At 52.5% G+C, this 27,769-nt stretch overlaps 1 protein-coding gene across 3 annotated transcripts in view; it reads left to right on the forward strand.

Moving 5' to 3' along the window:
* The window catches only part of FRMPD3 (FERM and PDZ domain containing 3), a 64,064-nt gene extending 37,725 nt beyond the window's left edge, over positions 1–26,339 (forward strand). For all 3 annotated transcript variants that reach the window (XM_037408401.1, XM_037408400.1, XM_037408402.1), the window contains 6 exons: positions 137–260; positions 866–955; positions 2,454–2,633; positions 13,858–14,002; positions 20,574–21,392; positions 22,208–26,339. In XM_037408401.1, coding sequence (XP_037264298.1) covers positions 137–260; positions 866–955; positions 2,454–2,633; positions 13,858–14,002; positions 20,574–21,392; positions 22,208–25,074 — 4,225 coding nt within the window. In that variant the 3' untranslated portion in view covers positions 25,075–26,339. The remainder of the gene's footprint in view (positions 1–136; positions 261–865; positions 956–2,453; positions 2,634–13,857; positions 14,003–20,573; positions 21,393–22,207) is intronic.
* Positions 26,340–27,769: the final 1,430 nt, after the last annotated feature.

Below are 27,769 nucleotides of genomic sequence, written 5' to 3' on the forward strand. Positions count from 1 at the left end.
CTGTGACACCAAGGAAGTGCTGGTGTGGCTCCCGTTCCCACTAATGGCAAGAGGATGCTCTTGGGCAGCATCCCTGGTTTCTGCCCGTCGGCAGGATCTCTGCTCTGGTGGCTCAGGCAGGCTTCCTTCCCCGCAGGAAGGAGTGGGGCCTGGAGCCCTTCCTGCCCCCCTCGCTCCTGCAGCTCATCAAAGAGAAGAGCCTCCGGAAATCTCTCTCGCAGCAGCTTAAAGCCCACCAGAACCAGCCTGGCGGCACCAAGGTGAGCCCAACCTGCGTGGCCCTGGCTCAGGACTGGTAGGGTGGCAGTGTGCCTTCTGCCCCAGCCGTCCTGTTGTCCCCGGCTGCCTGGGGACTCCTGTTATTGCTACCTAAGTCCCATTGGATGGGAGATAAATCCCAGTGTGGCAGCTGTGCTTTCAGCTTGGCCAAAGTGGCACACATCCGTTAACCCTGTGTTTATCATTATCTCTGGGCTTGGAAGGCTCTAGAGGAGGCTGCTGAGCAACTGCCTCAGTCCCTGCAACCATCAGAGCTCCCTGGGGGGGCTATGTATCTCCCAGGAGGGTTATACATCTTGGGGGGGAAATATACATCTCCCAGGGGGTTACATATCATATGTCTGGGCTCCTCCCTGGCTGTGCCTCTGCTTTGGGTAACGTCCCAGCATCTGCCCAGACAGCAGGGGAGTGGAGACCCCCTCCACCCCATGTCAAACCCCAGGCTCGTTGCCAGCACAGCCCATGCCCCAGGCTGCCTGCCAACATGCTGCGCACCTCTGCTTGGGAGCTCCCAAGTTTGCACCAGCCTCTTGCATTTATTGCCCCTTATGCTGATGGTGATCACCTGTGTGATGTGTTTTGTCAGGTTTCCACAGCCCAGGCAAAGCTGCAGTACCTGAGGATCCTGAACGAGCTGCCCACCTTTGCTGGGGTCCTCTTCAACACAGTGGGACTGGTACGGTAATTCAGAGTGGGCTGGGAGGTGCTTGGCATTGGTCCTGAGTCTGTGCTGGAGGGGAGAGTCAGGGGAGATGTGACTTCTATAGAAATCACTTCCTCGGGCTCTTGCTCTGCCCCACTAGGGTGCAAGCCCATCCAGAGAAGCCTTCAGAGCCTCTGCTGACAGTAGGTCAGATCTTCAGCTCCACAGGGTCTGGGTCGGCTCTGTTCTTGCCAGCCTTTTGGGCAATGACATAACCCGCTCAATTAAGTTGCCGTAGTTTCGGACACAGTAGCTCAGTCCTGCCCTGGCAGCATCCTGCTCTCCATCTCAGAGGAGGGCCACCCATGGCAAAGGCCACTGTGTTCCCTGCTTGTCCCCACAGGGAATAGCCCAGCTGGCCTTACCATCTCTGACAGCAGTGGTCCAGCCTGACCGCTCTCAGGAAGCTGCCACTGCCCACTCCTCCCTCATCTCCATCAGAGGCACCTCCACCCCTCACCCAAGCCACCTCAGTTTCTCCATGGCAGAATGAAAGCCACCAAGCCAAATAGGAGAACAGTGGACCCACTACGGCTCCCTGCTGCCTGGCTCACCTCTCCATCCCTCATTCCACCTCCCATCCAGGGGTCTCCATGTAAGTGTCACCTCTCTGCCATCCTTCCCTTTACCCACACCCGAGGTTTCAGCACTTCCCTGGCTTCCCTTGCTTTGACTCCTGGGTTCCACCTCTTGCAGCCTTTGACCTGCTCTGCTTCCACCATGCCATGGAGCTGCTCACCTCGCAACTCAGAGGGCTGCCTGTAGGAAATCAGTAAAGGCAGAACCTCGTGGTGTCTGGTCAGTGCCATGGCCGAGCAGGGGGAGCCTGCCTCTGATACTGACTGGGTGTGCAGCATTGGGCAGCTCACCTCTGGTGTGGGTGCCCTGCTTTTTTTTTAATCTCTGACACCAAAGCAATGACTCTGAGCTGACCTAGGAGCTGAACCACTTGTAAGTGGTAAATAGTATTCCTTTATTCTCCTCTGCACTGGTCTGCCCAGCTCCTCTTCACCTCCAGGTCTGGCTTGAAGCATGCTTCCTGGGCAGTCCAGAGCAAGTGATCTCTTTTTTCAGTCAAGGCTTTAGTTCTTTTCTAAAATGCATTCACTCCCTCCTCTGCTTCCTTCTCTCAGAGGCATTGTCAGATCAGGCAGATTTGTAACACGCTCTTACTTTTCTGTAGCAACACCAGCAAACCTGAATATTTCATGTGGACAGTCAGTTCAGTGCTTTATTTTTAAATAGCCTTGGCATCCTTCACACTGTTCCCAGCTCTGCAGAGAGGCTTAGGGAGGGGGGTTCATGGCACCAGCTTCACCTGCTGCTCTGCAAAAGCCCTCTGGGACCTGGCCAAGCTGCTGACATCGAGGGCTGGCTCCACAGAGAAAGCCAGGTGCAGTCTGTGAAGCCCCAGGCTGCATTTATTCACCCATCTGTCTGTCACTCTTTCTCCATGTGCTCCTGCTACCAGGACGAGAAGCAGCCAGCCACCACGCTTCTTGTGGGACCCCGGCATGGCATCAGTCACGTCATTGACCTGAAGACCAACCTCACCACAGTGCTGTCAGAGTTCAGCAAGGTCAGCAAGATCCAGCTGTTCAGGGAGAACCACGGGGTGGCCCGGGTGGAGACGAGCATCCTGGATGCCAAGGTAGGCACAGGTGCCACGGAGGCAGGCACTGGGGAGAGGGGCTAGTACGGAGGCTGTGGTTGGGTGTTTGGTGCTCGTCTTTGAGGGGGTTCAGGACACAAGCGCACGTTGGAGCATCTGCCTTGAGATTTCTAGGGACTCAAAAGCCCCTTTCACATTGTGGTCACAGGGCACATGGTCTGTGACATCTCCTCTGCCTGTCTGTCTCCTTGAGCCATAGAGGCAGGGACTGACTGACACAGAGGGTACACGGTGCAGGCATGGTGGCATTCTGGCCATGACCCAAACACCTACCAAATGGTTCAAGCAGTGCCCGTGGGGCAGACGGGTGACACAGGCCAGGCAGGTAGCAGGGCCCTTTGGAGGCAGGACAGCACCTCGCTTCTGCTCAGGGCTGGAGAGGAGCAGTCCATGGCCATACCTGAGCTGGATGCAGGTACTGGAGGGGACTGGTGGGGTTTCATGCATTAGCAGCGCTTGTGAAACTTGTCAAGCCATACAGGATCATTGAATGAACTGGAAATGATGGGATGGGGCATGTCAGACTCAGAGTGTGGGAAGAGATTGCTGGGCATCCCTGGCTCAAATAAACCCTGGGTATCTTGATAGCTGCCTCCATTATCCTGGCCTTCAGCCCACAGAGCAGACTTTCTACCCCTGGGCGTACATGCCCTCCTGGGCCCTGTGTGTTATCATCCTGCCGTCCCCTGCTAGTTGTTGTGTGGTGCAGTGCTGGTTCTGGTAGTCAGTCCCCATGGTCAGGCCCTGCCACCCCCATCACCCCTCAGAGTCACCTGCCTCTCCCGAGTCCCAAACCCTTCCAAAGGACTGTCAGCAATACAGTAAAAGCTTTACTGACTTCTTTGGTGTCTGGTCCGGCAGCCACAAGATCCTAAGGACATCATCCAGTGGCCTTTGCTTGGGTTTTTAATAAGCTAGGACGCATCTCTGGCAGACTTGCAGGCAGGTAGCCATGTGCCTGCTCCAGGGTATCCTAGGTTTTACTGCCTCCTCGTGCCCAGCTCTTCCCTGCCCCATGGGGAAGGATGGAGCTGAGGTGCAGCAATCTGACAGATAAATGCCAGACCTCATCCTCTGCTCCCACCTTGAATTCAACAGGACAGAGTTAGATTAAGTTTGGGCTAAATTGGACGGAGGCAGTGTTTGGCAGAGGCTGTCTCGTACAGTGACATCTGGCACAGCGGAGCTGTGACCACTGTGGGGCATGGAGATGCTGCTGCACAGCTGACAGGGTGTATCTGCACAAGCCTGCTAAGCCGTAGGCTGTAGGTCAGTTTTACTGCCCCTGCATTCACCCCTTTTCCCCCAGAGGCCGATGAAGCTGAGCTGCTTTGCTGGCTGCCTCTGCATTTCCTCATCTGCTACAAGGTCTCTAAACCTCAGCCCTCTCTGCAGCCCTTTCCTTGCACTCTGTATTTCAGCTGTAGCCTCACAGATGTAATCATGGTGGATTTGTTTAGGATTCTCCTGCTGCCTCCTCTCCTGGTGGATTTTAGCACTTCCTCCCACCAGGCGCATTAATTCCTCCAAGTCTGTTTTCCTCCGGCTGCTGTGTCTGCTCCAGCAGCTCTGCTGAACTGCAGTAATGCCTTGGCAGCCTCCGCCAGCACCATGCTTATCCTCATCCCCTCTGCTTTGTCTGACCACCCCCAGCAGCCTCATCCGTGAAGCCCATTTTTTGCGTTTGTAATTCAGTGGATATTTGGTCAACTGTAACACCTGCAATATTCCATCTGCAACCTACTGAGGTCAGTCATTGCCCAGATGAAGTCCTGGTGTCCTGCTGTGCCTGTCCCTACCCTTGAAAACCCTCAAACCTCCCTCACTGCCACCTGGGCAGGCAGAAGCCCTCCTTGCCTGTCCCCTCCAGCTGCCTGGGCTGTGCAGGAGCCCACCAGATCTCCTCCTTACTGCTTATGGAGCAGGTATAACCAAGGGATACTGTCTGCACCATGAGTAACCCTTCTGGTTCCTCCTGGTGCCCACACCCCTTGGATATGTATGCATAAATTGAAATATTACTGTATTAATAACAGGCTGGTCACAACCCTGTGACTGACTGCTCATGGCTCGCTGTGAGCGCTCATAGCACAGTGTGTTCCCACTGCCACATAGCTCCATGGCAGTCTCACCTACTGCGAGTACTGCGCGGGGAGGTGTGTGGCGTTAGCTTTGCTCCACGTGGTGCTGCTCAGCCCCGGGAGTGCACCGAGCTCACGGTGGGGTGCGCTGGCCCCTCTGGTGCTGCCATCATCTCGCTGCCGTGGCAGAGTGCAGTTGTCCCCCCAGTGCAGTCCAGCTGAGACTGGCTGCAGGAGCGGCAGACGTGATGCTGACATCCATCTTCTGTAAATTAGGTGGCGATTCTGCACAGATCCAGCGGTGCTGCTCCCCTCAGCCATGCTCTGCAGCAGTAATTAACTCTGCAACACCACCAGCCCTTTCCTACTGTAGAAGCAGACTTTCTTCTGTGTCCCTTCTATGCAGTCTCCCAATTGCTGCAGAAAAGGCAGCTTACATACAACTTCCCACAAGCACATACGCACGTGTGGCAGCTTTATCTCCCTGAGAAGTTCCAGGCAGCTGCCTACAGCCACTGAAAGCCCCTCTGCCTGCCTGGAGCAGGGTGAGCATCCCATTTGTGAATCTCAACAGGCTCAACAGCATCCTGCCAGCACAGAGGCTGCTGTTACCTGTCTTCATTTAGCCGTTATCCAAGGGCTGGGTTTTAAAGTCAGAATGTCTGCTCTGAAATGAGGCATATGCTAATCCTGCGCAGGACAGCGATGAATGAGGAAGGCTAAGAAAAGCAGGCAAAAAGGTTGTTACCTTGCAGTGCTAATCTGCTTTCTGCAATTATTCTGTTGCACCGAATGTGTCACTGGCTAAAGCCCTGGGTTGCAAATAAATCTGTTTCTGCCATGAGTTGTAAACCATTAGAGGGTTGTGTTTGAAGTAGTGTCCTGACTGCTCTGGGGACCTGTGCTCAAATCCGCATCACCCCTGGAAGCCTGTCAGAGCCCTAGGGATTGCAGAGCAGGTGGGAATGTCCCTGGGGCCATTGTACTGTGACGCCTGATGCTGCGTTGAGGGATGCTGGTGCTGGGGCAGCTCCAGGAAGGGCAGGGATGTGAGTGAGCCAGCCTGAGTCAGTAGGGTGGTGGTGGCCCATCACAGCTGCTCACTGGGTTACTGTGGAAACAGCAGATGGTCAGTGTTGGTTAAGGGATTTGTACTGAAAGGCCATTTTGAATTTCTAAGCACCAGGGTTGTTGTTGTTGTTGTGTAGTTGATCCTAAGGGTTAAAAAAAGGGAGTCGGGTCACAGAGTGGCTGTCAGCCAGGAGGTCTGCACACCCTGACCACAGCAGCCAGCACCACCCAAATGTTCTCATCCACTACTTGGCTGCAACCACAGCCCAGACGCACCTGCCGGGAAAGAGCTGGGGAAGATTTTCAGGTAACAAGCAGGCTTGAGGAGATTGTAAGCCATTTGCATTTAGTTCAGAAGGAAAAAAACGATGTTTGTCTTATAAATTATTCACTGGGTAGTTAATTGGTTTGTTTTGGAGCTTTTCCATCCTGGGCTTCAGTTTCTGTTTAAAACAGCCCATTTGTGATACAAACGCAGGTCTGGTGCCTCTGCTTTGCTTTCTTTAGCTTTTTGCCATGGCTACAGTGGCAAGGGGGGAGCAGATGCTGGCCGGACCCCTCGTAGAGGAGCTGCACAGCCACAGAACGGAGGAACCAAAGCCTCCAGGCCACTGCTACTGGGTCCAAGAAGGATTTTTATTTCCTGCAATGTCTAAGGGAGCTGCTGGGAGGAGAGGAGCAGGTTTCACCTCAACATCCCTGGAAGGAGTGGGGCATGTTTGCTTGGAAATGCTGAGAAAGTTCACAGTATGCGGCTGGTGGCAGGATGGTGCTTCGCCAGCTGTGCTGCAGCTTTGTGGGCATTTTGCAGGATTGTGTAGCCATTCCCACCTGGCAAAGTCCCCTCTCTGCTGGGGCTGTCGCTTCTTCGCTCTTCCTCTTGCGCCCTGGACTTGCCAGTGTTCAAACATTGATTCTGGAGCTCATAGATTTGCTGGCGACAGGGTGGTGGCACATGGTCTCTCCTGTGATCTTTATGCATTAAATGTAGCTTGTCTCAGTGGTCTGGGAGCCCTCAGGCCTGCATCTCCCAGGGGCTTTCCCCTCCAGCTCACTGGCAGTGCTGGGACCAACATTTGAGAGCAGCCAATGCTTCTGAGCCAGCTCAGATTTGGGCTTCTAGGCGTGCATCTGCCCTCCTCCCCAGTACAGGACTGCAAAGTCCTCTTCTACCTCCCAGCATCCTGGGAAGGGCAGTGTCAGCAGCTCCTGCCTGGCATGTGGCCAAGCCCAGCAGTACTGATGGGGTGCAGAGGAGGCAGAGGGGCTGCTGCTCACTGTGCTCATCCAAGGTCCCCAGTGCAGAAGGTGTGGGGAGAGTTGCTCAGCTCCGTGGGCAGATTGGAGCCAGCTCCTGATGTCCAGCTGGGTGGCTCCACCAGGTCGCACCCCTTGCTTTGCAGCTCCACAGCTCCTGCAGAAGCAAAGCTTTTGTGCTTACTGAAATGCCTTTTCAAATGGAGCATTTATTCTCCCTTCTGATTTACACAGCTACACGCCACTGGGCTTTTTATTATTAATGGTCTTGACACTGGGAAAAAAAGCTGCCGAAGCCCTCTGAACGGGAATGAAAGAGGAATGCTCTGGGGGCAGCTGGATTGCCTGAGCCCGGACAAGCGTCTGCAATTTAACAGAGGAGCTGTCCCATGCTGTGCCTTGTCCCCATGCTGGGCTCCAGGACAGGAGCCCCGGGTGGCTGGCCATTTGCCAAGTGCAATTCAATCAAAGGCATCAGGGTAATTGACTTTATGTCTCCCAGCAGGGCCTGCAGCCAGCCAGCACTTTAGCTGAGATCAAGACTCAACAGAGGGGAAGAAAAAAAAAAAAAAAAAAAAAAAAAAAAAAAAGAAAAATTAATTCAAAAAGATCCCTGGCTGCTGCTGTGCCTGGAATGTGGCTATTGATGTCATTGTCCCAGGGGCCACGGCATGCTTCCAGCCTGCCATGGAAATAAAAAGCCACCGTGCGTGGCCAGGGTGCAGCCGCCTTTGCTCCCCCTGGGAGGCCAGCCCTGCCCGCCGGGCGCCCCTCCCTCATGATGCCCATGGGATGGTGACCCCCTGCCTCCAGCCTTCCCTGCCAGCACCAGCAGCAGCGGTTCTCAGCGGGGCTGCAGCCGGCCCCGAGCCCAGTGGTGCTTCCCCCAGCTGAGTGTGGCAGGGACGTGCTATGGGTGCCAAGGCTGGTGCCATATATTTGCCAAATTGTAGTCTGAAAATGGTGGGAAGCCACATCAAGCTGATGAGGGCAGGTAAGGCCAGCATTACTCCTGCTCATGCAAGCAATGAGTGAAGCCGACTGAATTTCTCCTACATGAAGAGTGAGGCTTGGAGCAATGATAGACCTAAACGCTCTGGTTCCCTAACCTGAATTCATCTTTCTTTCCATTAAGGCGTTCTGAAACACTGTCATCTCGTGGGAGAGAGGGAGAGATTGAGATTTCCTTTGGCTCAGTACCTGGGGTGGGAGGGGTGGATGCAGTTTCCCTCTTCGCAGCACCTTTCTAGCAAGGCATAAAGCAAAACACAGCACATACCAGCGTGTGGTGCCAGCCCCAGTGCCACCTATGGTACTGCCCAGGACAGGAGCCAGCCAGAAACACAAGAGTCAGACAACATGTGGACAGGATCAGTTTCCAAGCCTACAAGTATTTGATGTATTTATTTAAAAAAAGAACCAACAAACAAAGAACAACCCCCCCCCAAAAAAAAATAGAAAAAAAAAAAAAAAAGGAAAACCAACCACGCAGACTTCAGGTGTCCTGTGCTGTGGGCGTGAGCGCAGCCCAATGGTATTGCAACCTTGGGAGTCCTGAGAACTTGCTTCAACAAATAGGAAACGTGGAGGATGCCAAAAGTGCTGGCAGGCTCTCGTTATTAGAAATCCCACAGGGAAGAGCATGAACCCTTTGAGCGGCTGGAGAGGGGAGATGAAAGCCAGCCAGGGTGGCAGCTGCAGCATGATGGGGAGACAAGCTGGACCTGTGCCTTCCCTGGGGACAGGGCAGCACCATCAGAGTGGAGAGAAGGAGACACCTACAAGTTTGCAGTCTACAGAGGTACCTCTCGATCTACTGTGATGTTGTGTGGGATCGTGCAGGGAACAAGGAGGGCATTCACCCAGTGGAGGTGGCAGCTGCTCAAACCCTAAGGAAGGAGGCACTGCTGCAGAAACCTGAAGGTCTGCTGCAAACAAAGGCAGGGGGGTTCTGGTCAACAAATGGGAAATAATGGTCCTAATGACAAGCAGCACATTAATAGGGCTGATTTAACAATGCTTAAGAGGAGGGAAGGAAAGGTAAATGTACAAGTGAAAAATTGACAGCTGTCTCATTAGGCCCGGCTGCCTAATATTATCGAATATAAACTTGGCACTGCACCTCAAATAAACCAGGGGACATGAGTTATGTAAATTCATCTCCCGTCTTTCTACTGCACTACATTAAAGGAAGCAGGGTGAGATCCGAAGTACATGATAAAGGGGGGAGATTAAAAGGAAGTGCACATAAGCTTAAGGGTTATAGAGTACATAGATCAGGTCATAAATTAATTTAAATATGTGGACTGTTAAGATCCTCTAGCATAACCCTGGCCATAAAATTTCCTACAGACGTTCTTTTATGAAACCTTCACCTTTGTCTGAACAAGGGAATGTTCTCCAGAAGGACATCAAGGTTTGAGTTAAAGCCAGAGCATAATAGAAAAAGCAGTATATCCTTAATAGGCTAATGGAAAACTCATCTCTTGTATCCAGTGTAAATATATTTTATTTTACTTTCCAGAGAAACTGGTTGCCAAGAAAGAAACTTTAAGTGAAAAAAATGTCCTTTTCTGATTAAGACTAGAAAAATCTAGGAAACCAGTTGAGTGAAAGATCAAAACATCAGTCATTTCAGGCTGTTATTATACATTTAGATATTGAAAGAGTGTTCTCTTTAAAATTTGCTTCTTTTCATGTTGGCATATTACAGGTCAGAGATAAACCTTTACCTGTGCATCCCGCTGAGAATCTGATGTTTGGCATTTTTAGAGCAGTAGGATTATCCCAGTAAGTTTGCTTCTGTGTAAAACCAGCTTTCATGCTAAAGGTGCTGCTGCCCTGTCAAAAATCAGACAGGCATTTCTGCTCTGGCATCCCAGGGAAGCAGATCCCTCAGGGCCACCAAGGTATGGGCCACCACCACTGTTGCAGAGAGAATGTGCCAGTGAAGAGGAGGAAGAGAATGGGCTGGTTGGCATGAGACACATCATCAGTGCATGGCTGGAGGATAACCAAAGGGTCATCCTAGTTAATAACTTGTTCCCCATTGGTGATGAACACCATTTCCTGATTAACAGCCAGGAAAGAGGTACTGCACTATGTGTCCACTTCCAAAAAATATCAGTGCTGACAGGGCAAAGAGCAGGTCTTAGAGGAACAACACCGGGTTTGCTCCTGCTGCATCCTTCCCTGCCTTCTGGCTGCTCATAGGTGTGAGCTCTACTGCACCACTGGGTTTAGAAAACTTACGAAGATTCATGCTTTTTCAGGTTGCTGCCTTTTTGTCAAGTCTGGTTGAGCTTGAGCAGTGAGTTAAAAAACTTGCAGGAGGAGGCAGGCATGCTGCGTGAGCCCCAGCCCCCTGGAGACCAGGCCAGTATTGACCACGGGCACAAGCCCTCACTGCTGCTTGCAGGATGTTTCCAAAGGAAAGGTGTTCAATCCCATTTGCCACAAGACATGGGTATTACAAGGAAGCCCAAAGCACAGACTACACCCCTCCATTGTTGGTAATCAGAGAGCTCCTTGCAAAGCTGTCCTGAATTTACCATCTAAAACCCTTAGCAACACTAGTTGGAAATTTTTCATGCAACTGTTCAGAAAGTCAATGTTTGCTCAGCTCGCCTGTGCCTGGCTCTCTCCACAAGATCTCATTTGCCTTGCCTGCATGGAACAGGGTGACCAAGATTGCCAATGTCTAAAAATAACATCTCTGTTAGCCGCCATCCCTGACACCTCCTCTCTGTGGCCTGATTTTCCAAGGAAACAAGGCTGCTGCAGTCATGTTGCCGCTTTGCCTTTTGACCCCACAAATCACTTCCAGATCTGTTGGCCACTTTCAGGGAGATGGGTCAGCAAGGTGCAAGTCTTGAAGGCAGCCGAGCTGCTGCAATGTCGGTAAAATCACCTAGGTGGGTGGAAGAGAGAGGTACAGCCTTGTAACCAGCCAGACCTCTGTTACTGAGCAGCAGAGGAGCCACCAAGGCCAGGAGAGACAAGCAGCCTGACTGCAGCAGCTTTGCTCCCATTCAGTAGCTTTTTAAACAGCCAGTAATCCATCGGCAGGACACAGAGCCCCTGCAGGACAGGCTCCCAGGCCACGGGGAGCTTGCTGGAGCACTGCCATGAGTGCAGGTGGACAGCTTCAAGCTGCTCCTGAAGTGATTTAATCCCTAATAACAATATTTGAATGCTTGACAATTAGAGAACTGTCGCACTGCTTGTTTGCCAGGATGTGAGAGTAATCATTTCTAAGACCCCTCGCTAAGCTGTAATGCTAATCAGTATTAAGATTCCTCTTTTTCAGAGCGGAGTGCTACAATTAACCCCAGCATGCCATGCACCGATTGCTGGAAGCCAGTCTGGAAACTGGGCTTGCTTGGAGACCTGGCGGGGAGCTCGCGGTGGCATGGTGTGTTGTGTGTGTGTTATTTGTAGGCAAGGAACACCAGTTGGAACAGTTGTGTCTCAGTCCTTTCTCCCTTCAGGAGGAGGGGAGATGCAGGGGCTGCTTCTTGCCAGCACAAACCTACAGTCCCATCTCTGGATGGGTGGGTTCATCCTGAAGCAGAGGTGTCTGAGCGAAGATGGAAATAGGGCTGGGTCTCAGAGGTACTGGTACCCAGCCGGGGTCCCCAGACAGCACCACGGGCTGAACTGCAGGTGCCGACAGGAAGGCAATGAATGGTCACGGCTCTGTGCCACTCAGCCTTTGTGTCCCCAGGAGCTAGCTGTGAATCTCTGGCATGTGACTCATACATGGTAGAAACTACCCCTCTAGTTTTGCTTTTGAAAGGGAATTCTCAGCCTGCCTTGGCCTCCTGATTTAATCTGGCAGTAGTGGGTACCCATCAGCCGTTGCCTCTCTACCCTTGCTGTTTGCTTCCTTTCTTGTTGCTAGCACTCAAACCCTTCCTGCTGCATAACACGGGGGAAAATGCACAAATGTCTCTTTATTCAACAGATGGCTTAAAAAAACCAACAAGGCTTAGCCCTGTGTGGAATGCAGTTGTTTTAAGAATGCTTCATATGGCAGAACTGGAACACATGGTTTCCTTTCATCACTTATGTCAAGACTGGAGCTGGGCTAAGAGATGTCACACCCCCCCTCACCACTGCACGCCTGCCTCCTTTGAGCTATGTGTAGAATCTCTTCTCTCCCTTCTCTATCTTGATAATTTCCCTTTGATCTGTGTCATCTCAGATTTATTTTTCATGATGCAGAAGGAGCCTCATCAAGCAGGCAGAGGCAGAGCCTCTCAGTAGAGCGTGTTCACTTGTCAGGTTATTTCTCTTACGCGTCAGGTTATTTCTTTTCCTTTCTCTTCCTGCGCAGCAGCCAAGGAGGGAACTTCTTTACCCTGGCCCTAGGAGGAATCAGCCCCTGCCAGAGGCTCATGTGTCTTGGGGATCAGACGTGGTTCTGTCCAGGACTGATGGCTTCACACCTGGGTTTATTGTGTCCAGAGTGTGATGTGCTGTAAGGCCAGGTCTTCCTTTGCCAGAGTTGTCTTGGTGGCTTAAAAAAGCGAGTGGTGAGCAGGGCAGAGAACTGGCCAGTGGGTATCAGAAACCTCCTGTGTTTATAAAACAAGAAGACCAAAATAGCTTCAATGCCTTTCCCACTGCATAGGCTTAAGTCATTTTTAAAATGGGCTTGGTTTGCCATGGATGTTGTAAACAAGTTCTTCTGAGTCTTGGAGGGATGTCAGTGTGCAAGAGACCAAGCACAGCAGGACAGGCAGCCCAAGCCACAGCAGTAGCTAAACATCCCCCAGTTGCCTCATGTAAGCCCTGTACAAAGGCCCTTCAGGTGGGGCTGCTTTGTGCAAGGGGTAGAGGTGCCACGCAATGACTTCATTGAAGGCACTGTCAATTTTTTTTCCATCTCATGGGTCCACCTTGAGTGGTGCTGGGGGCTCAGACCAAGCATGGACTGCTTGACCGAGCAGAGCTGATGCAGGATGCTTTGCCCAGCCAGGTCCCAGCAGTACATGGGACCTCACTGGGTGGGTAAGAGTGGATCCCACTCCAACAACTTCCCTAGGCTAGTTAACCTTCTTGGGACAAGCTGGCAGTCAGGGAGTCACGGCGTCTGCTGCTAGACTGTGCAGTAAGGTTATATGTAGCACACAGATCGTGTCAGATTTTTTCCTTCTCTTTAAAGCAAAGACCCTTTTTAGCATGTAAATAAATGTTCTCCTAAAAGAGAAGACACCATCTGCTCCTAAGCATAAATTTAATTTTCTGAAGGGTTAGACTTAAATAAGATCTACAGGCTCAGAGTGGTGGCTGGGGGAGCCTGTAATGGGGTTTTGCCCCCTCTGCATCTTGCTGGAAGCAGATGTCTCAGTTTATGGGAGGGCGATGTGGTGCCTGCAGCGAAACGGGTTCTGACAGCTGGAGACTCCACAAACTCCCTGAGCTCCCCAGGGCCTGATGGTAAAATTGGTGCTTGCAGGTAGGCTTAGAACGTAGACATGCAGGCAAACGATCAGGAGCCAGCATGGGGACCCTGCCATGCACAGCCTGCGCCCTGTGGGACTCCACCTCTTCCGTCATCCTTAGGGGAGTCAGCAAGCTGGCATTACAGCTACAGTGAGGCGCTTTCTTGTGCACAGCACAGGAGCAAGGACATGCACCTGGTTGTTTTTTCCTGTGTGGGTGCTAAAAGTGCCAGCCAGCTCACCAGTTATACCAATGCAGGGCCCTGGCACAACCTCTTTGGAGCATGGGTCCTGTGTCAGCTGAGCCACACGGTCTTCATGCACTTTGCCTCTCTTGCCTTCCAGCCGCTGGTGTTGCTGATGGAGTGGCCCGATGCCACCAACTTTGCCTGCCTGATCGCAGGCTACTGCCGTCTCCTGGTGGACTCCAAGAAGATGATATTCTCCAGGGCCCCCAGCCAGCCACCCCCACCTCAGATTATCAAGGCAGGTACGTTTCAGCCTCTGCTTTCTGTGCGAGCCCCTTCACCAGCCTCCCCCTCCTCATCTTCCCTCCACCCAGGGCTCTGCAGCATTAGAAAGGAGAAGGGTTTCTCTGGCACCTCCCCTCTGCTCCCATTCCCCTTGCAGAACCAAAAAACAAGGAGCAGGGAGACAAGTCCTCATTTTGGATAAGCTCTGACCTGCAGTGTCAGCTTGGGCCCTAAATACTCCCTGCAAGTGTTGTCCCTGGCTACTCCTAGAGCAGATCCAGGAGGTGCTGTTTTGAAAAGACCTATAATGCTGCCAGCTAAATGCTGGGTCCTCACAGAACAGCCTGTGCATTGCTACAGGGATGCAGCACATGCTCCTTGGCCAGCATCCTGGCTCCGGAGACCAATGGGAGTGTATGCAGTCAGCCAGGGACTGCGCTCCTGCTGCCTTTGGACACTGCTGCCTTCATCAGTGGGGCTCTGGGCTGCACGGGCAACTCTGCCAGCATGGCTGCTCTGCTGATTTCCTATACCAGGAAGGAAACTTTGGCGTCTCAGTTCTTCAGGTGCTCAGACTGATGCAAGGAGCAGAGGGCTGGTCTGGGCACAGCAAGAGACAAGAAGAAGTAAAGACACATTCTGTCCCACCAGGCGCTGATGCTCTGTTCTTTGAGGATGACTTGCAGGTGTGAGTCACCCTCAAAATGATTCTCAAGAGTGATTTCAAACAAGAGCCACCCATGAGCACCCATAGCCATGCCATTGTTCCATGCAGGTGTTCACATCAAATATGTTCTGTATAGAGAAATATAAAATACAAGATCAGTGGCTGGATGATGGGCAAAAATACTGACCCAGCTGACTCTGGAACATTGTCCCCCAGACCTCCCAAGTGACGCTGCAGATGTAGAGAGCTGTGACAATTCTTCAGTTTAGCTGACAGAGTTTCAAAGCTGCCTTCTCAGGATGGGACTAGCTGGGGAGGTAGGAGGAATGCTGAGAGCTAGCAGAGTCCTTGTCCTTGAGAAAGGACTCAGTGCCTCTGAGGTCTGAGGAAGGCACCTGGACACCGACTTAGCACATGTGGGAGGACACACTCACAAGAGGCATCAGGAAAGCATCTGCAGCAACCTCAGCAAATCCAGGGAAAGACCTGGCAGGTGATGTTGGTGTAAGTATATGTACATGATTTCCTTTCATTTCTTCACCTGCACCTCTTACTGATGGCTGTCACCGTGCTCTCTGCTCTTGGTGCCCCACAGAAACACATTTTGTCACATTTTGCTATGAGTGGAGAGCGTTTCCAACTTAACTGGCTGTCATCAGAGTGGTCCTTCCCTGGGTCATGTCACCCTGAGATGGGCTACAGGGACACATGGGACATACGGCTGTGGGGAGTCAGAGGAATGCAGTGGGAAGCAGAGAGCATCCCAGAACATCCCCAAGGGCTTGGAGGGAGGCTGGCAGCACCCAGTTACTGGACACTCGGGATATCTCAACATGTTCAAGATACTGGTGCTTTTCCACACTAGCAACTGTGGTAGCAGTCAGGATTGTTTCTCGGGGATTTTGCTTCGTGGGCATGGTCGAAACCTGTGCCAAAAGGGGAAGCAGATCTTGCTCTTTTCTTGGCAGTCTCAAGAAACCAATGTCACTGCAGGGAGCCGGAGTGAGTGCAAGGGGAAGTCACGGTGTGGGTCAGACAGCAATGGAGCAATGGATCCATGGTCTTCAAACCAAAAAGCTAGCACCTCTCTAGCTGGCCTAGTATGTCCTCAGGGGTGCAATGAAAACCCCTCTGGCCAGTGGAGTGGCACAGTGTCCCTTCAGACCCAGTATACTCGGCCCGGCCACCCAGGCATCCTTCAGAAGGAGTGAATTCAGTGTGTATCAAGAAAACTAAGTCTGCTCACAGTTCTGGTCTCACCACAGCTGCAGGCTGAGCTGTCAGGAGCTAGGCGGATCACAGGGAGCAGGGACTGCTGATCATTAGCACATTTCTGCAGGAATGATAAGAAAGCCCCACTGGGATGAATCAAGTTAGCCCAGGCTTTGACTTTCCAGGCTGCAGGCAGGCTGTGTCAGAATCTTAAACGTAAAATTGAGCCCTGGCCTGTGCTTTTTGCCTAGAAGAGGAGCACATCCACCTTCCCTGAGGACCATTAAAACCTCCTGCTGAACTGCAGACATTTTTAGAAATGCATGCTTTGTCTGGATGCTATCAGTTAGATCTATCTCTCTGCATTTCCCTGTGAAGCTGTATGCCAGATCCTTGCCCTCCACAGCAAGGGTTGTGCTGGACTGGAGCTGCACCATCGGTTTGCCTCCCTGCCCCTTCCTCTGCCTGCTCCCACCAGCAACCATGGTCAGCCAAGCAGCTCTGTGGCCTTGGTTGCTCTCTCAGCACATTGTCAGGACCTTCTCCCCCAGAGCATCCAGCAGTTGGATTGTGGATTTGGGGGTTTTGGCCCCATTCAGCAGCAGGCCCTGGCTTGGCATGGGCAGCCAGCAAGGCTGTCCAAGCGGGGCAGGCTGCTAGCATGACCCATCAGAGGTGTCTGACTTTGGGAAAGCCTCTGCTTCAGCTCACACTGTCCCACCACAGCCCAGCACAGAATGCACGTCCCCAGCTGTGGCAGCCCTGTGCTCACTCACACAGCTGTCATTTCTGAGCCCTGGTATGTCCATAAATGGGAGAGAGACTGTTTTGGCTGGGATCTTAGCATGGCAGGTGATGAACAGTATAATGCAAACGTGTGTTTGGGGAGACAAATTGTCCAATTTGTTGAGCTAATGAATTTAATTACAATGTATTTGATTTAATTTATAGTTGGTAAGATGGAGCCTGCATCCCCCTGGCAGCCATTCTCAGCACAGCTGCACAATTCAGTCTGTAATGCAGACAGATGCCCCTCCTGGGGGCTGGACCACTGGCCAGAAGTTCAAGCAGTATTTCAGCCACTTGCTTCACACAAGGGAGCAAGGAGAGGCTGTCGCAGCAAAACGCTTAACAGCAGGAGCAGAGGGCTATTTCAGAGCAAGCCTGATCCGATAGCTGTCAGCCAGACAGACAGAGAGTGGATCGTGGGCAGCAAGGAGCAAGGGACTGGGAGGGGTGTCTGTCAGAATCAGCCAGGCAACATTGGATGCCTCCCTGAAAGGCAATATCGCACCATGTTTAGCAATTCCCTGAGGAAAACTGCTTGGTCTGGCCAACTGGCAGACTGAGGCTGAAGGTCCCTGTTCATGAGTGCAGCCACGCTGCTCCCACTGCCCTCTGAATATGGCTGGTGGCTCAGTGATGTAGTACCCGCATCCCTGTGTCTCTGTGCCTGCTGTGTTGGCCAGCCCTCCTCTGGTTCTGCCCAGCTCTGCCTCCCAGCAAGCTACTGGGATCTTGCTTCCTCTGCCTGCTGCTGTCACGCAGCATAGAAACAACACATTTTCCCAGGTAGCTGACGTGGATGGAGTCCAGCCCAGAGCAGTAAGAAAGCTGAGACATTTAGGAAACAGACCCATTGGGAAAGGTTAAAGGAATTTGCTGTGGTTAGTCTAGAGAAGAGATTGGTGGGGAGCTGGAAAGGGAAGAACAGGACAATATTTCTGATGTCTAAAGGTTGTTTGTAAAAGGGCACTGCTCAGTGTGTTGCCGGTCCATGGTGTCATTGATCTAATTCCTCACAAAAAACAGCCTTAGGGTCAATACTTTCTCATCATATATGTCATAATATTTAACTTTATAAAATTTATAGGATTAAACTCTATAGCACGTAATCATTTTGGAGACAGTGGAGCAAACCACACAAGGAGGTGGCCTGCTGCTGCTTCTTTTGATACCATGCAGGCTGCTGGCTGTCTTCCACATCCACCATGTAAATCTCTGTACATCCCTCTCCCTTCTGCCTCCTTATAGCTGGGAGGGGTTGATGTCTCATAGCCAGAAGATCCCTTGTCTTCAGTGTCAGCAGTCCCCTTCTGCTCTTGGTGGCAACACATGTGGTATCCCTCAGAGCTTAACCCTTTCTTCTAGAGAGGCCCACACACTCAGGTGGGGAGGCCAAGGCAAGTGTGGCACATACAAAGCCACCCATAGGAATGTGTTCACCTCCATCACACATGTTTTTATGAAAGTTAGTTACAGTTTTCCTGCCTCAGAGATAGGGTACAGACACGCTGATCACCCAAAATCCCTTCCAGCCCATGATCTGTTCGAGGAGTTAGTCAACAGGACCCCCTGGGAAACTGCCCTCAGGGACAAGGGAGCAGAACAGAGCTGGCAGATCTCTAAGGGTGCTTTCCATGAGTGCAAGAGCTCTCGATCCCCAAGTGTAAGAAATCAGGAAAGGAAGACAAGAGACCAGCATGGATGAGTCAAGACCTGCCGGTCAAACTAAAGTGCAAGAAGGAAATGCACAGGCAGTGGAAGTGGGGACAGGTATCCTGGGAGGAGTGTAGGGACACTGCCCAGTTGTGTGGAGATGTTAAAGGAAGGCCAAGGCACAGATGGAGCTGAACTTGGTAAGGAACACAAAGAATACTAAGAAAGGCTTCTATAGGTACATCAGCCAGAAAAGGAAGGTCAGAGCAAGCACACCTGCCCTGATGAGCACAGCTGGCAAACTGGTAACAATGGACAAGGAGAAGGCTGAGGTACTCGACAACATTTTTGCCTCAGTCTTCACTGGCAACCTGTCTTCCCACACCTCTCAAGTGGATGGACCTTAGGACAGGGACTGGGGGAGCAAAGTCCCTCCCACTGTAAGAGAAGATCAGGTTCATGACCACCTAGGAACCTGAACAGACGTAAGTCTATGGGACCTGATGAGATGCATCCCAGAGTCCTGAGGGAATTGGCTGATGTAGTTGCCAAGACACTCTCCATGATATTTGAAAGGTCATGGCAGTCAGGTGAAGTCCTGGTGACTGGGAAAAGGGAATATTGCACCCGTTTTTTAAAAGTGTGGAAAGGAGGACCCTGGGAACTACCGACCTGTCAGCTTCACCTCTGTGCCTGGGAAGATCATGGAACATGGTCTTCCTAGAAGCTGTGCTAAGGCATATGAAGGACAGGGAGATGATTCAAGACAGCCAGCATGGCTTCACCAAGGGAGAATCTTGCCTGGCCAACCTAGTGGCTTTCTGTGATGGTGTGACTACATCTGTGGATGAGGGAAGAGCTATGGATGTCATCTACCTGGATTTCTGTAAGGCCTTTGACACAGCCCCCCACAGCATCCTTCTCTCTAAATTGGAGAGAGAGGGATTTGATGGATGGACTGTTTGGTGGATGAGGAAGTGGCTGGATGGTCACATCCAGAGGGTAGCGGTCAAAGGCTCAATGTCCAGATGGAGACTGGTGGTAAGTGTTGTCCCTCAAGAGTCCATATTGGGACTAGTACTGTTTACTACCTTCTTCAACAACACAGACAGTGGGATCAAGGGCACCCTCAGCAAATTTCCAGATAACACCAAGATGAGTGGTGCAGTTGACAGGCCTGAGGGATGAGATGCCATTCTTGTGGCACACAGATGTGGACAAGCTCAAGAAGCAAGAACCTTATGGGGTTCAACAGGGCCAAGTGCAAGGTTCTGCACCTGGGTCAGGACAACCCCTGATACTGATACAGGCTGGAGGATGAAGGGATTGAGAGCAGCCCTGTGGAGAGGGACTTGGGGGCAGTGGTGGCTAGACATGAGCTGCTGATGTGCACTTGCAGCCCAGAAAGCCAACTGTATCCTGGGCTGCATGAAGAGAAGCATGGCCAGCATGTCGAGGGAGGTGATTCTGCCCCTCTATACTCTGCACTGCTGAGACCCCACCTGGAGTACTGTGTCCAGCTCTGAGGTCTTCAGTACAAGAAAGACATAGACCTGTTGGAGTGGGTCCAGAGGAGGGCCATAGAAATTATAAGAGGGCTGGAACACCTTTCCCAGGAGGACAGGCTGAGTGAGTTGGGGTTTTTAGCCTGGAGAAGAGAAGGCTCCAGGGAGACCTTATTGTGGCCTTTCAGTACTTGAAGGGGGCTTATAAGAAAGATGGGCACAGACTTTTTAATAGAGACAATAGTGAAAGAACAAGGGGTAAGGCTTTAAAAGTAGAAGAGGGTAGATTCAGACTAGACAAAAGGAAGAAATTTTTTACGATGAGGGGGATGAAGCACTGGAACAGGTTGCCCAGAGAGGTGGTAGGTGCCCCGTCCCTGGAAACATTCAAAATCAAGCTGGATAGAGCTCAGAGCAAGTTGAAGATGTCCCTGCTCATTACAGGAGAGTTGGACTAGATGACCTTTAAAGGTCCCTTCCAACCCAAACCATTCTATGATTCTGTGATCTGCATTTGCAGGACAATTCTTCTGCTCTCATTACTGGCAGATAGGCCCAGCTGGTTGCAGATGTTTTTTCAAGAGACCAGCCAGGTGGCCTGGCTGTGCTGCAGGGAACATGCATGTCCCACTGCAGTCCAGCACACCGAGCGCTGGAGGACAGAGAGCACATGGATGCGTTGCCAGGGTGAGCAGGAGCTTCCCCATGCTGTTTTTCCTTCTCCTGGGTGCTGCTGCTAACGTGCCTGCTGTGGTTTTGGTTTAGATTACATCAACGCACACAATCTCCACCGGCCTGCCACAGCGGGACACACGGGAAAGAAAGAGAGCGGGTTGGTGGGTGGCTCTGCCACCAGCACCGGAGCAGCTGGAACTCCAGCTGCCAGGGCTTCGGACTCGGAGCTCATCAGCTTTTGCTATCTGCACATGCGAGAGCAGAGGAAGGAAAGAGAGAGCAGGACGGATATCAATGAAAACCTGATTTTTTTTGAAGAAACTCGTCCCAGGACCAAATCTGACCCCACTTCCAAAAGCTCTGGCCAAGGCTACAACGGGGCAGGTAACGAGTATGACCCAAATGGCCTTGACCAAGACAGGCACACAAGCAGGGCCAGGGCGCACACCATAGACACCCACCTGCGGGGTGACACCTCGCACTTTTGCGAGTCCTGCCAAGCCAAAATCAAGAGCCGTCTGGCCTCATCCAAGGGGGGCAAGCCCAGCAGTGCCCGGGACAATATGGTGGACTTGATGTCACTTCCCCCTCCTGGGAGTGATGAGGAAGAAGATGAGACAACATCTCTGCTCCCCGCCATCGCTGCACCTCCTCCTGGCTTCCGAGACAACAGCTCAGACGAGGATGATCCCAAGCGCCGGGCAGCTGCCCAGAGCCAGGAGCAGGGCCGGCATCTGTGTGGCATCCTCTACGACAAGATCCCTGTCACGCTGATAGACAACGTGCAACCGCGGACGGTCCGAGACCATGCACAAGAGCTGGACGATGCCCTGGTGTCCACCCTGCAGGCACTGGAAGCCCTGGCTGCTTCAGAGGATTGCCCGCATCCCCCACCACAGCAGACAGCAGGTATTTCAGTGGCTGTGACTTTCTTTTTTCCCTGTAGCCTTTCTTTCCTATGGTACATCCTTCCCTTTGGTCTCCTCCTCCCATCCTGTATGTGGTTGTGGAGCAGCTTCTAGTAAAAACTAAGTTGTGGCAACAGGCTCTAACAGGAGCAGCCAAGCTGCTGCTCAGATTTCCAAGAAGCTGAGGTGGGAATCTTCTCCTTGACAGTGACTGAAGGAGTCTCATGGTTATCCCGTATCTGCCATGGTCCACATGCCACAATGTTGGGGTGAGGCACTAACAAACCAGTACTGTGAGCATGAGTTCCTCCCTGCTGTGACCCCACTCAGCTGGTACCTTTGGCCCTCAGTCTTCACAGGTTCCCACCCAGGTTTTGCAGTATGTGAGCCCTTCACAGAGCAAACCTGCTGTCAGATGGGTGTTATCTGGGACCAGCCTTCTGGCAGCATAGTCCTTTGTCCCTCTGCCCACCTTGGGTGCCCTACTCAGTATGGCAGAGTAGCTGTTGCCCTATTTTCCTTCTTGTGCCAGACAAGTCCCTGTAGCTCAGCTATCACTAACACTGGAAAGCTTCCCAGGACCTTTTCCTGGGCCAAGAGCTCTTGCCAAATTGAGCTAGCAAGCCAGCTTGGTGCTGACAAGTGATATCTCTTAAAAGCATTAACTCTTTAGTTGTGAGAAATCACTAAAATTTCTCTGATGGGATGCTGCATCCTGCCTTCCAGGGACCCTCCTGCCACATGGAGTTCCCCCCTCCTGTGTGTAGCAGTGTGGTGTGAGTGTTGTCGTGGGGTTTTCTTTGTGTCCCTCCTCAGGTCTTATTGTCCTGGCTGCCATCACTCCTGAGTCATCCTTGGATTCAGGCCATGAAACCAACTCTTCAGAGCTAACCGACGTCTCGGAGATGGTCTCTGCTATGAAGCAGCATCAGAACGCAGCCTACTTCCTCGCTCAACACATCAACAAAGAAAACCTCCTGGCCAGAAAGGACTTGCCTTTCCGAATCCAGAGCTGTGCTGCCCAGGCTGTTCTCACTTCACCCTACCCCCTCAGCCACCAAGAGCCGAGCCCTTCATTGAAGCCAGCTTTCTCTCACCAAAGCCCCAACCTTAGCAACTGCAAGAGCCAACAGGAGCAGGAGCATGCTGAGCGGAGTTACAGCTTGGCTGTCCAGCCGGTGCTGACCCCCCAGGTTAATGAGCAGGACAGGGGGGCTCCAGTGCCAGGGTCTGAATGCAAAGGTGCAGGCCATACAAAAGCTGGCTTTGAGGCTTCTCTGCATGCCACAGCAGCCCCAAGCAGGGAGCAGGCACAGGATCTGCAAGAGAAGGTGCCCAAAGAAGTCCAGCCAAGCTCCAGGCTCATCCTGGATCAGAAGAGCGGTGCACCTCCAGCGGTCATTTCAGCTGCTCTGCAGCAAGTGGCAAATGCAAAAGGCTCAGCTCCCCAAGTGGTAGCAGCCTTGAAAGAAGACAAGAACATGAACAGTACCAGCAGCTGTGCCTCAGCCAGCAGCAAGCCTTTGAAACATAAAGGAGGTCCACAAACTGCAGAGACATTGTGCAGCTGTCAGCAGCAGCAGCAGCAACTCTCTCCACAGCAGCACTGTGAAGTTTCTCCAAGTCCTAAAGAAGCTCATGGCAATAAGGCTGAAGCTTTCCACCTCACCTCAGCAGGTGAGGAAATGATGCCTGGTAAGACTTTTGCCTCTAAAAGCTACCAGCAAAAAGTGACTAGAGATGCTCCAGGAAAAGCTGCAAGTGGAGAGCCAGGTCAGAAGGCAGGTGGGGAAGCCACGAGCCTTGTCTTTCAGAAACACACAGCTCCTTCAAACCAAGGACAGAAAATGCAACAGGAAAGTTCAGCCAAAAGCTTAAAAGCTGAAAGTAGCAATCTGCACTCTCCATCACCTGGTAGCACTTTCAGGAGCACCAGTGAGGAACCCAAAGGGCCAATCCAGCTGGTGCCCAGATCTGAGAGCCTGCAGATCAGCACTGTGCCTTCCAAAAAAGTAGAAAAACTCCTGGAGGTGACCCAGCAAGATGCTGATGTTCCAGCTAAACCCAAAGCTCCAAAAGCTCCCTTCAGGTTAAGGAACCTGTTCTCTGCAACATTTCCGACCCGGATGAAGAAGGAGACAGATGAGCGGCAGGCCCAGCTGCAGAAGGTGAAGCAGTATGAGCTGGAATTCCTTGAAGAGCTGCTCAAACCAAAGAGCAAAGGCGACCTCCCACCACAGGAGTATCTGCACCCTCCTGCCCCTGGGCGCTGCAGCTGCCAGCTAAGGAGCAGTCCTGTGCAAAAAGTCCCAGGAATGTCCAGAGAACAAAGGCGCAGCTGTGACTGCAAGCGGATTTGCAGGGGGGTGAGGCCACCCCCTAACCAGCTGGTGATGCCAGAACTGGAGAAGCGAGGGAGGGATATACTTACCAATGACCAGAAGCAGGCTGAAGCCATTAGGTTGACAAGCGTGAGCAGCCCTTCCAAAGGAAAGCGGATACGATCCACAAGTTTAGAGTCCAGAGACTACCGGTCAGATCCAGAGAACAGCATGTCCTGTTTGGCAACGTGCACTTCCCGGGGGGAGTGCATGGGTGCTCCACACTACAGGAAACTCTTGCGTCGTTACAGTGTCAGTGAAATAGATAAGACTGACAGGACATCCCTGTCCTCTGACATCTACCAGAACATCTATACAACCAAGCAGAAAGGCCCCCAGAAAGAGCTTGAGCCTAGCATCCTTTGTCCTGTTCTGAAGAGCAAAATCCAGGAAGCCTCTGGAGCAGCTGACCCCTCCTATGTCCAGATAGCACAAGAGAAAAAGAACCAGAAGGGTTCGGCAGTGTTCTCTGTCCAGGAGGAGATGTATCCAAGTCCTGCTGAGCTGCGGGATGAAGACATGGAGGATGAGAAGTGCTGCTCCATCCGGTACTGCTTCTACTACAGGAAATGTGATGTTGCAGATGATGGGAGTGAGAAGGATGAGCTGTCCTATTCCATCCCCATGCAGATACTCCCAGGAATGAAGCTGGACAATCAGATGGTCCCAGTCATGAGCAGGACTCTTCAGGTCCTAGATGCAACAGCCTGCAGCAGTCCCAATGACAGCCAGACCCAGGAAATAGATTTAAGGACCTCCAGTTTTGAGGGCAGCTTGGCAAAAATCAGCACCCTTCGAGGCCATGCCTACAGCTTTCCCAATGGGTTTCTGCAAGTGCAGCTGGACACAAACGAGCTGCTGACTATCCTGAGGCAGTGTGTGGTGAGCCCCGACGTGCGGGACTGCAAGTCCTACATCTCCCAGCTGGCTGAGTACAAGCAAGAGCTCGCCCTCAAGTTCAAGGAGTTTCGGGCATCCTGCCGCCGCGTGGCAGCCGTCGACAAGAGCCCTACCCACATGCTCTCCGCCATCACGAGCAGTTTCCAGGTGCTAAGCAGCCTCATTGAGACATTTGTGAGGCTGGCGTACATCGTGCGCTCAGAGTCCCAGCGCCAAGAGCTGCTGACAAAGGTGGAGGAAGTGGTGAGGAACTACACCTTCCTGTTGAAGGCTGCAGAGGAGTCCACGGCCAGAACGCTGACCCACCAGCAGACGGTGGAGCAGCTTGCCCGCCAGTCAGCCACGGTTGCCACTGTCATGAGCACGCTCACACGCTCCCTGAAGACACTGATCAATAAGTAAGCCAGCTACGAAAACCAACAAGCCAGTGTGCAGTGTGTGCCGGGCCATGTGCTAGTGGTTCTCAAATAGCATAGGTCTGCTGAGGATGCGTGTCTACAGGCCCACATCTGCTGGGGTTTGCGGTAGCCCAGACGCTCTTTTATCTCTACAGAATGGTTGGTTGTGCTGGTGGTTTTGAAGGGTAGATTCATGCCTTGTTGCAAGCTGTGCAACCAGCTCATCAGGGATCTCAAGCAGATGCTCTGCTTGCTGTCCCATGCTGGCTTGTTGGTGACAGCATGCCAGTCTCCATGCCGGTTTGATTTTATGTGGTTCTGGGCCTCATTTGTGCAGAGACCTTTGTCACGGTGAGTGGTGTGCCAGTGAGTCAGCAGGACTGAGCTGAGATCTCCTGGCTTCACTTGGGGCATTTTGGAGCCAAACCAGTGTCTTGCCACGTAAACAGCTGTTCTGCCTCCAGGGTCTTCCTGGCCCACAAATGCAACATAATTAGCAGCAGAAGGGATTTCCGGGGTACAAGTCGCTGCTGCTATGCAAGGGCTTGGAAAGTAGTCCTAGAATGGACAGGACGCCATAATCCTGGGGCAGAGCTAGGTCGCCCTAGCAGGCTCTACTCACAGCTTAGGCACCACTGCCCTAGTCCTGAGCACAGACACTGTGCAAAAGGCGAGGGCTTAATGCATGAAAGCAGGGAGGATCCAGGGACCCACAGGCCTATCATTCTGGCCTCAGAGCCGGAGAAAGTTACTGAGCAGATCATTTTGAGTGCCATCATGCAGCACATGCAGGACAACTAGGTGATGAGGCCCAGCCAGCATGGGGTTATGAAAGGTAGATCCTGCTTGACAAACCTGATGTCTTTCTACAAGGTAGCCTGCCTGGTGGATGAGGAAAAGGCTGTGGATGTTGTCTACCTAGACTTCAGTCAAGCCTTTGACACTGTCTCCCACAGCATCTCCTGGAGAAATTGCTCATGGCTTGGACAAGAGTACTCTTTGCTGAGTAAAAAGCTGGCTGGGCAGCCGAGCAGAGAGTGTGGTGGGGGATGGAGTGACATCCCACTGGCGGCCAGGCACACGGGGTGTCCCTGGGGCTCAGTACTGGGGCCGGTCCTGTTTAGTTCTTTATCAGCGATCTGTATGGGGGGATGGAGCGCACCCCCAGCTGGTCTGCGGAGGACACCAGGCTGGGGCAGTGCTGCCCTGCGGGGGGGCAGGAGGCCCTGCCGGGGGTCTGGGCAGGCCGGGCGAGGGGCCCAGGCCGGCTGTGTGAGGTTCAACCCGGCTCCGTGCCGGGCCCTGCCCGTGGGGCACAGCAGCCCCAGGCAGCGCTGCAGGCTGGGGCAGGGGGCTGGGAAGGTGCCCGGCGGGAAAGGGGCTGGGGGGGCTGGCTGGGCCGGCTGGGCAGGAGCCAGCCCTGTGCCCAGGTGGCCACGGGGGCCAGCAGCAGCCTGGCTGGTGTCAGGAGCAGTGTGGCCAGCAGGGCCAGGGCAGTGCCCGTCCCCCTGTGCTGGGCCCTGGTGAGGCCGCCCCTCGAATCCTGTGTTCAGCTTTGGGCCCCTCACTGCCAGGGGGACGTGGAGGGGCTGGAGCGTGTCCAGAGCCGGGCAGGGGCTGGGGCAGGGGCTGGGGCACGAGGCTGATGGGGGGCGGCTGAGGGGACTGGGGGGGCTGGTCTGGAGAGGAGGAGGCTCAGGGAGGATCTTATTGTTCTCTACAGCTACCTGAAAAGAAGTACTTCTCCCAGATAACAAGTGATAGGACAAGAGGAAACAGCCACAAGTTGCACCAGGGGAGGTTTAGATTGGATATTAGGAAAAATTTCTTCACCAAAAGGGTGTCAAGCATTGGAACAGGCTTCCCAGGGAAGTGGTTGAGTCACCATCCCTTGGAGGTGTTTAAAAGACATGTAGATGTGGCACTTAGGGACATGGTTTAGTGGTTGACTTGGCAGTGCTGGATTAACAGTTGGACTCAACGATCTCAAAGGTCTTTTCCAACCTCAATGATTCTTTAATTCTATGATTCTGTGTTTCCCTTCCTCTGCTTGATGCCTGTGTCCATGCTGGAGAGCCTGCAAGGAACGCAGATTGATATTTGACCATTGCAAGCCAGAAGCTGGGCTAGCAGCTGAGAGGAGACCTCTTTCAGACCTTTCTGCAGTGGTCAGGTCTGTGCCTCCAAGAGTCAGTCCAAACTCTCTCCTATTTCCTTTCACTGTGCCCATTAGAGAGAAACCCCTGATCAGCGTTGTCTGTGAGCCACAGCGTGCCCCTGAGCCCGGCAATCCTACTGCCATCGGCCAAAGGAGCTGCCATCCTTGCCAGGGCGCTGGGATCATTTTCCTGTCTCTACCGAACTGACTGCTGTAAGAAGCATTATTTAGTACTGTGTGATGGTTATTTATTTGGAGTTGGGGGTTTCGGATTGTTTGGTTTTTTTACTTCCAGATGAATGGTAAAATGATTCCTCATTGCTTTCCTTCACACTCTGAGGTTTCCCTCCTCCTCCCAGTCTAGCTTCTAGACCTAATGAATCAGATCGCCTTAACTGGTGCTTCACTGCAGTCACCCAGTCTCCAAAACAAAGCAAGGAGAAAAATGCAAGGTTACACATTGCATTGCCCTTACCCTGCTACCCACTGCACTTCATGAATGCATGGGGAGAGTGGGTCCTGATAGGGTCCCTGTGCCTCT

This window comes from Falco rusticolus, chromosome 14 (genome assembly GCF_015220075.1).
Source record: "Falco rusticolus isolate bFalRus1 chromosome 14, bFalRus1.pri, whole genome shotgun sequence".
NCBI classification, from domain to species: domain Eukaryota; kingdom Metazoa; phylum Chordata; class Aves; order Falconiformes; family Falconidae; genus Falco; species Falco rusticolus.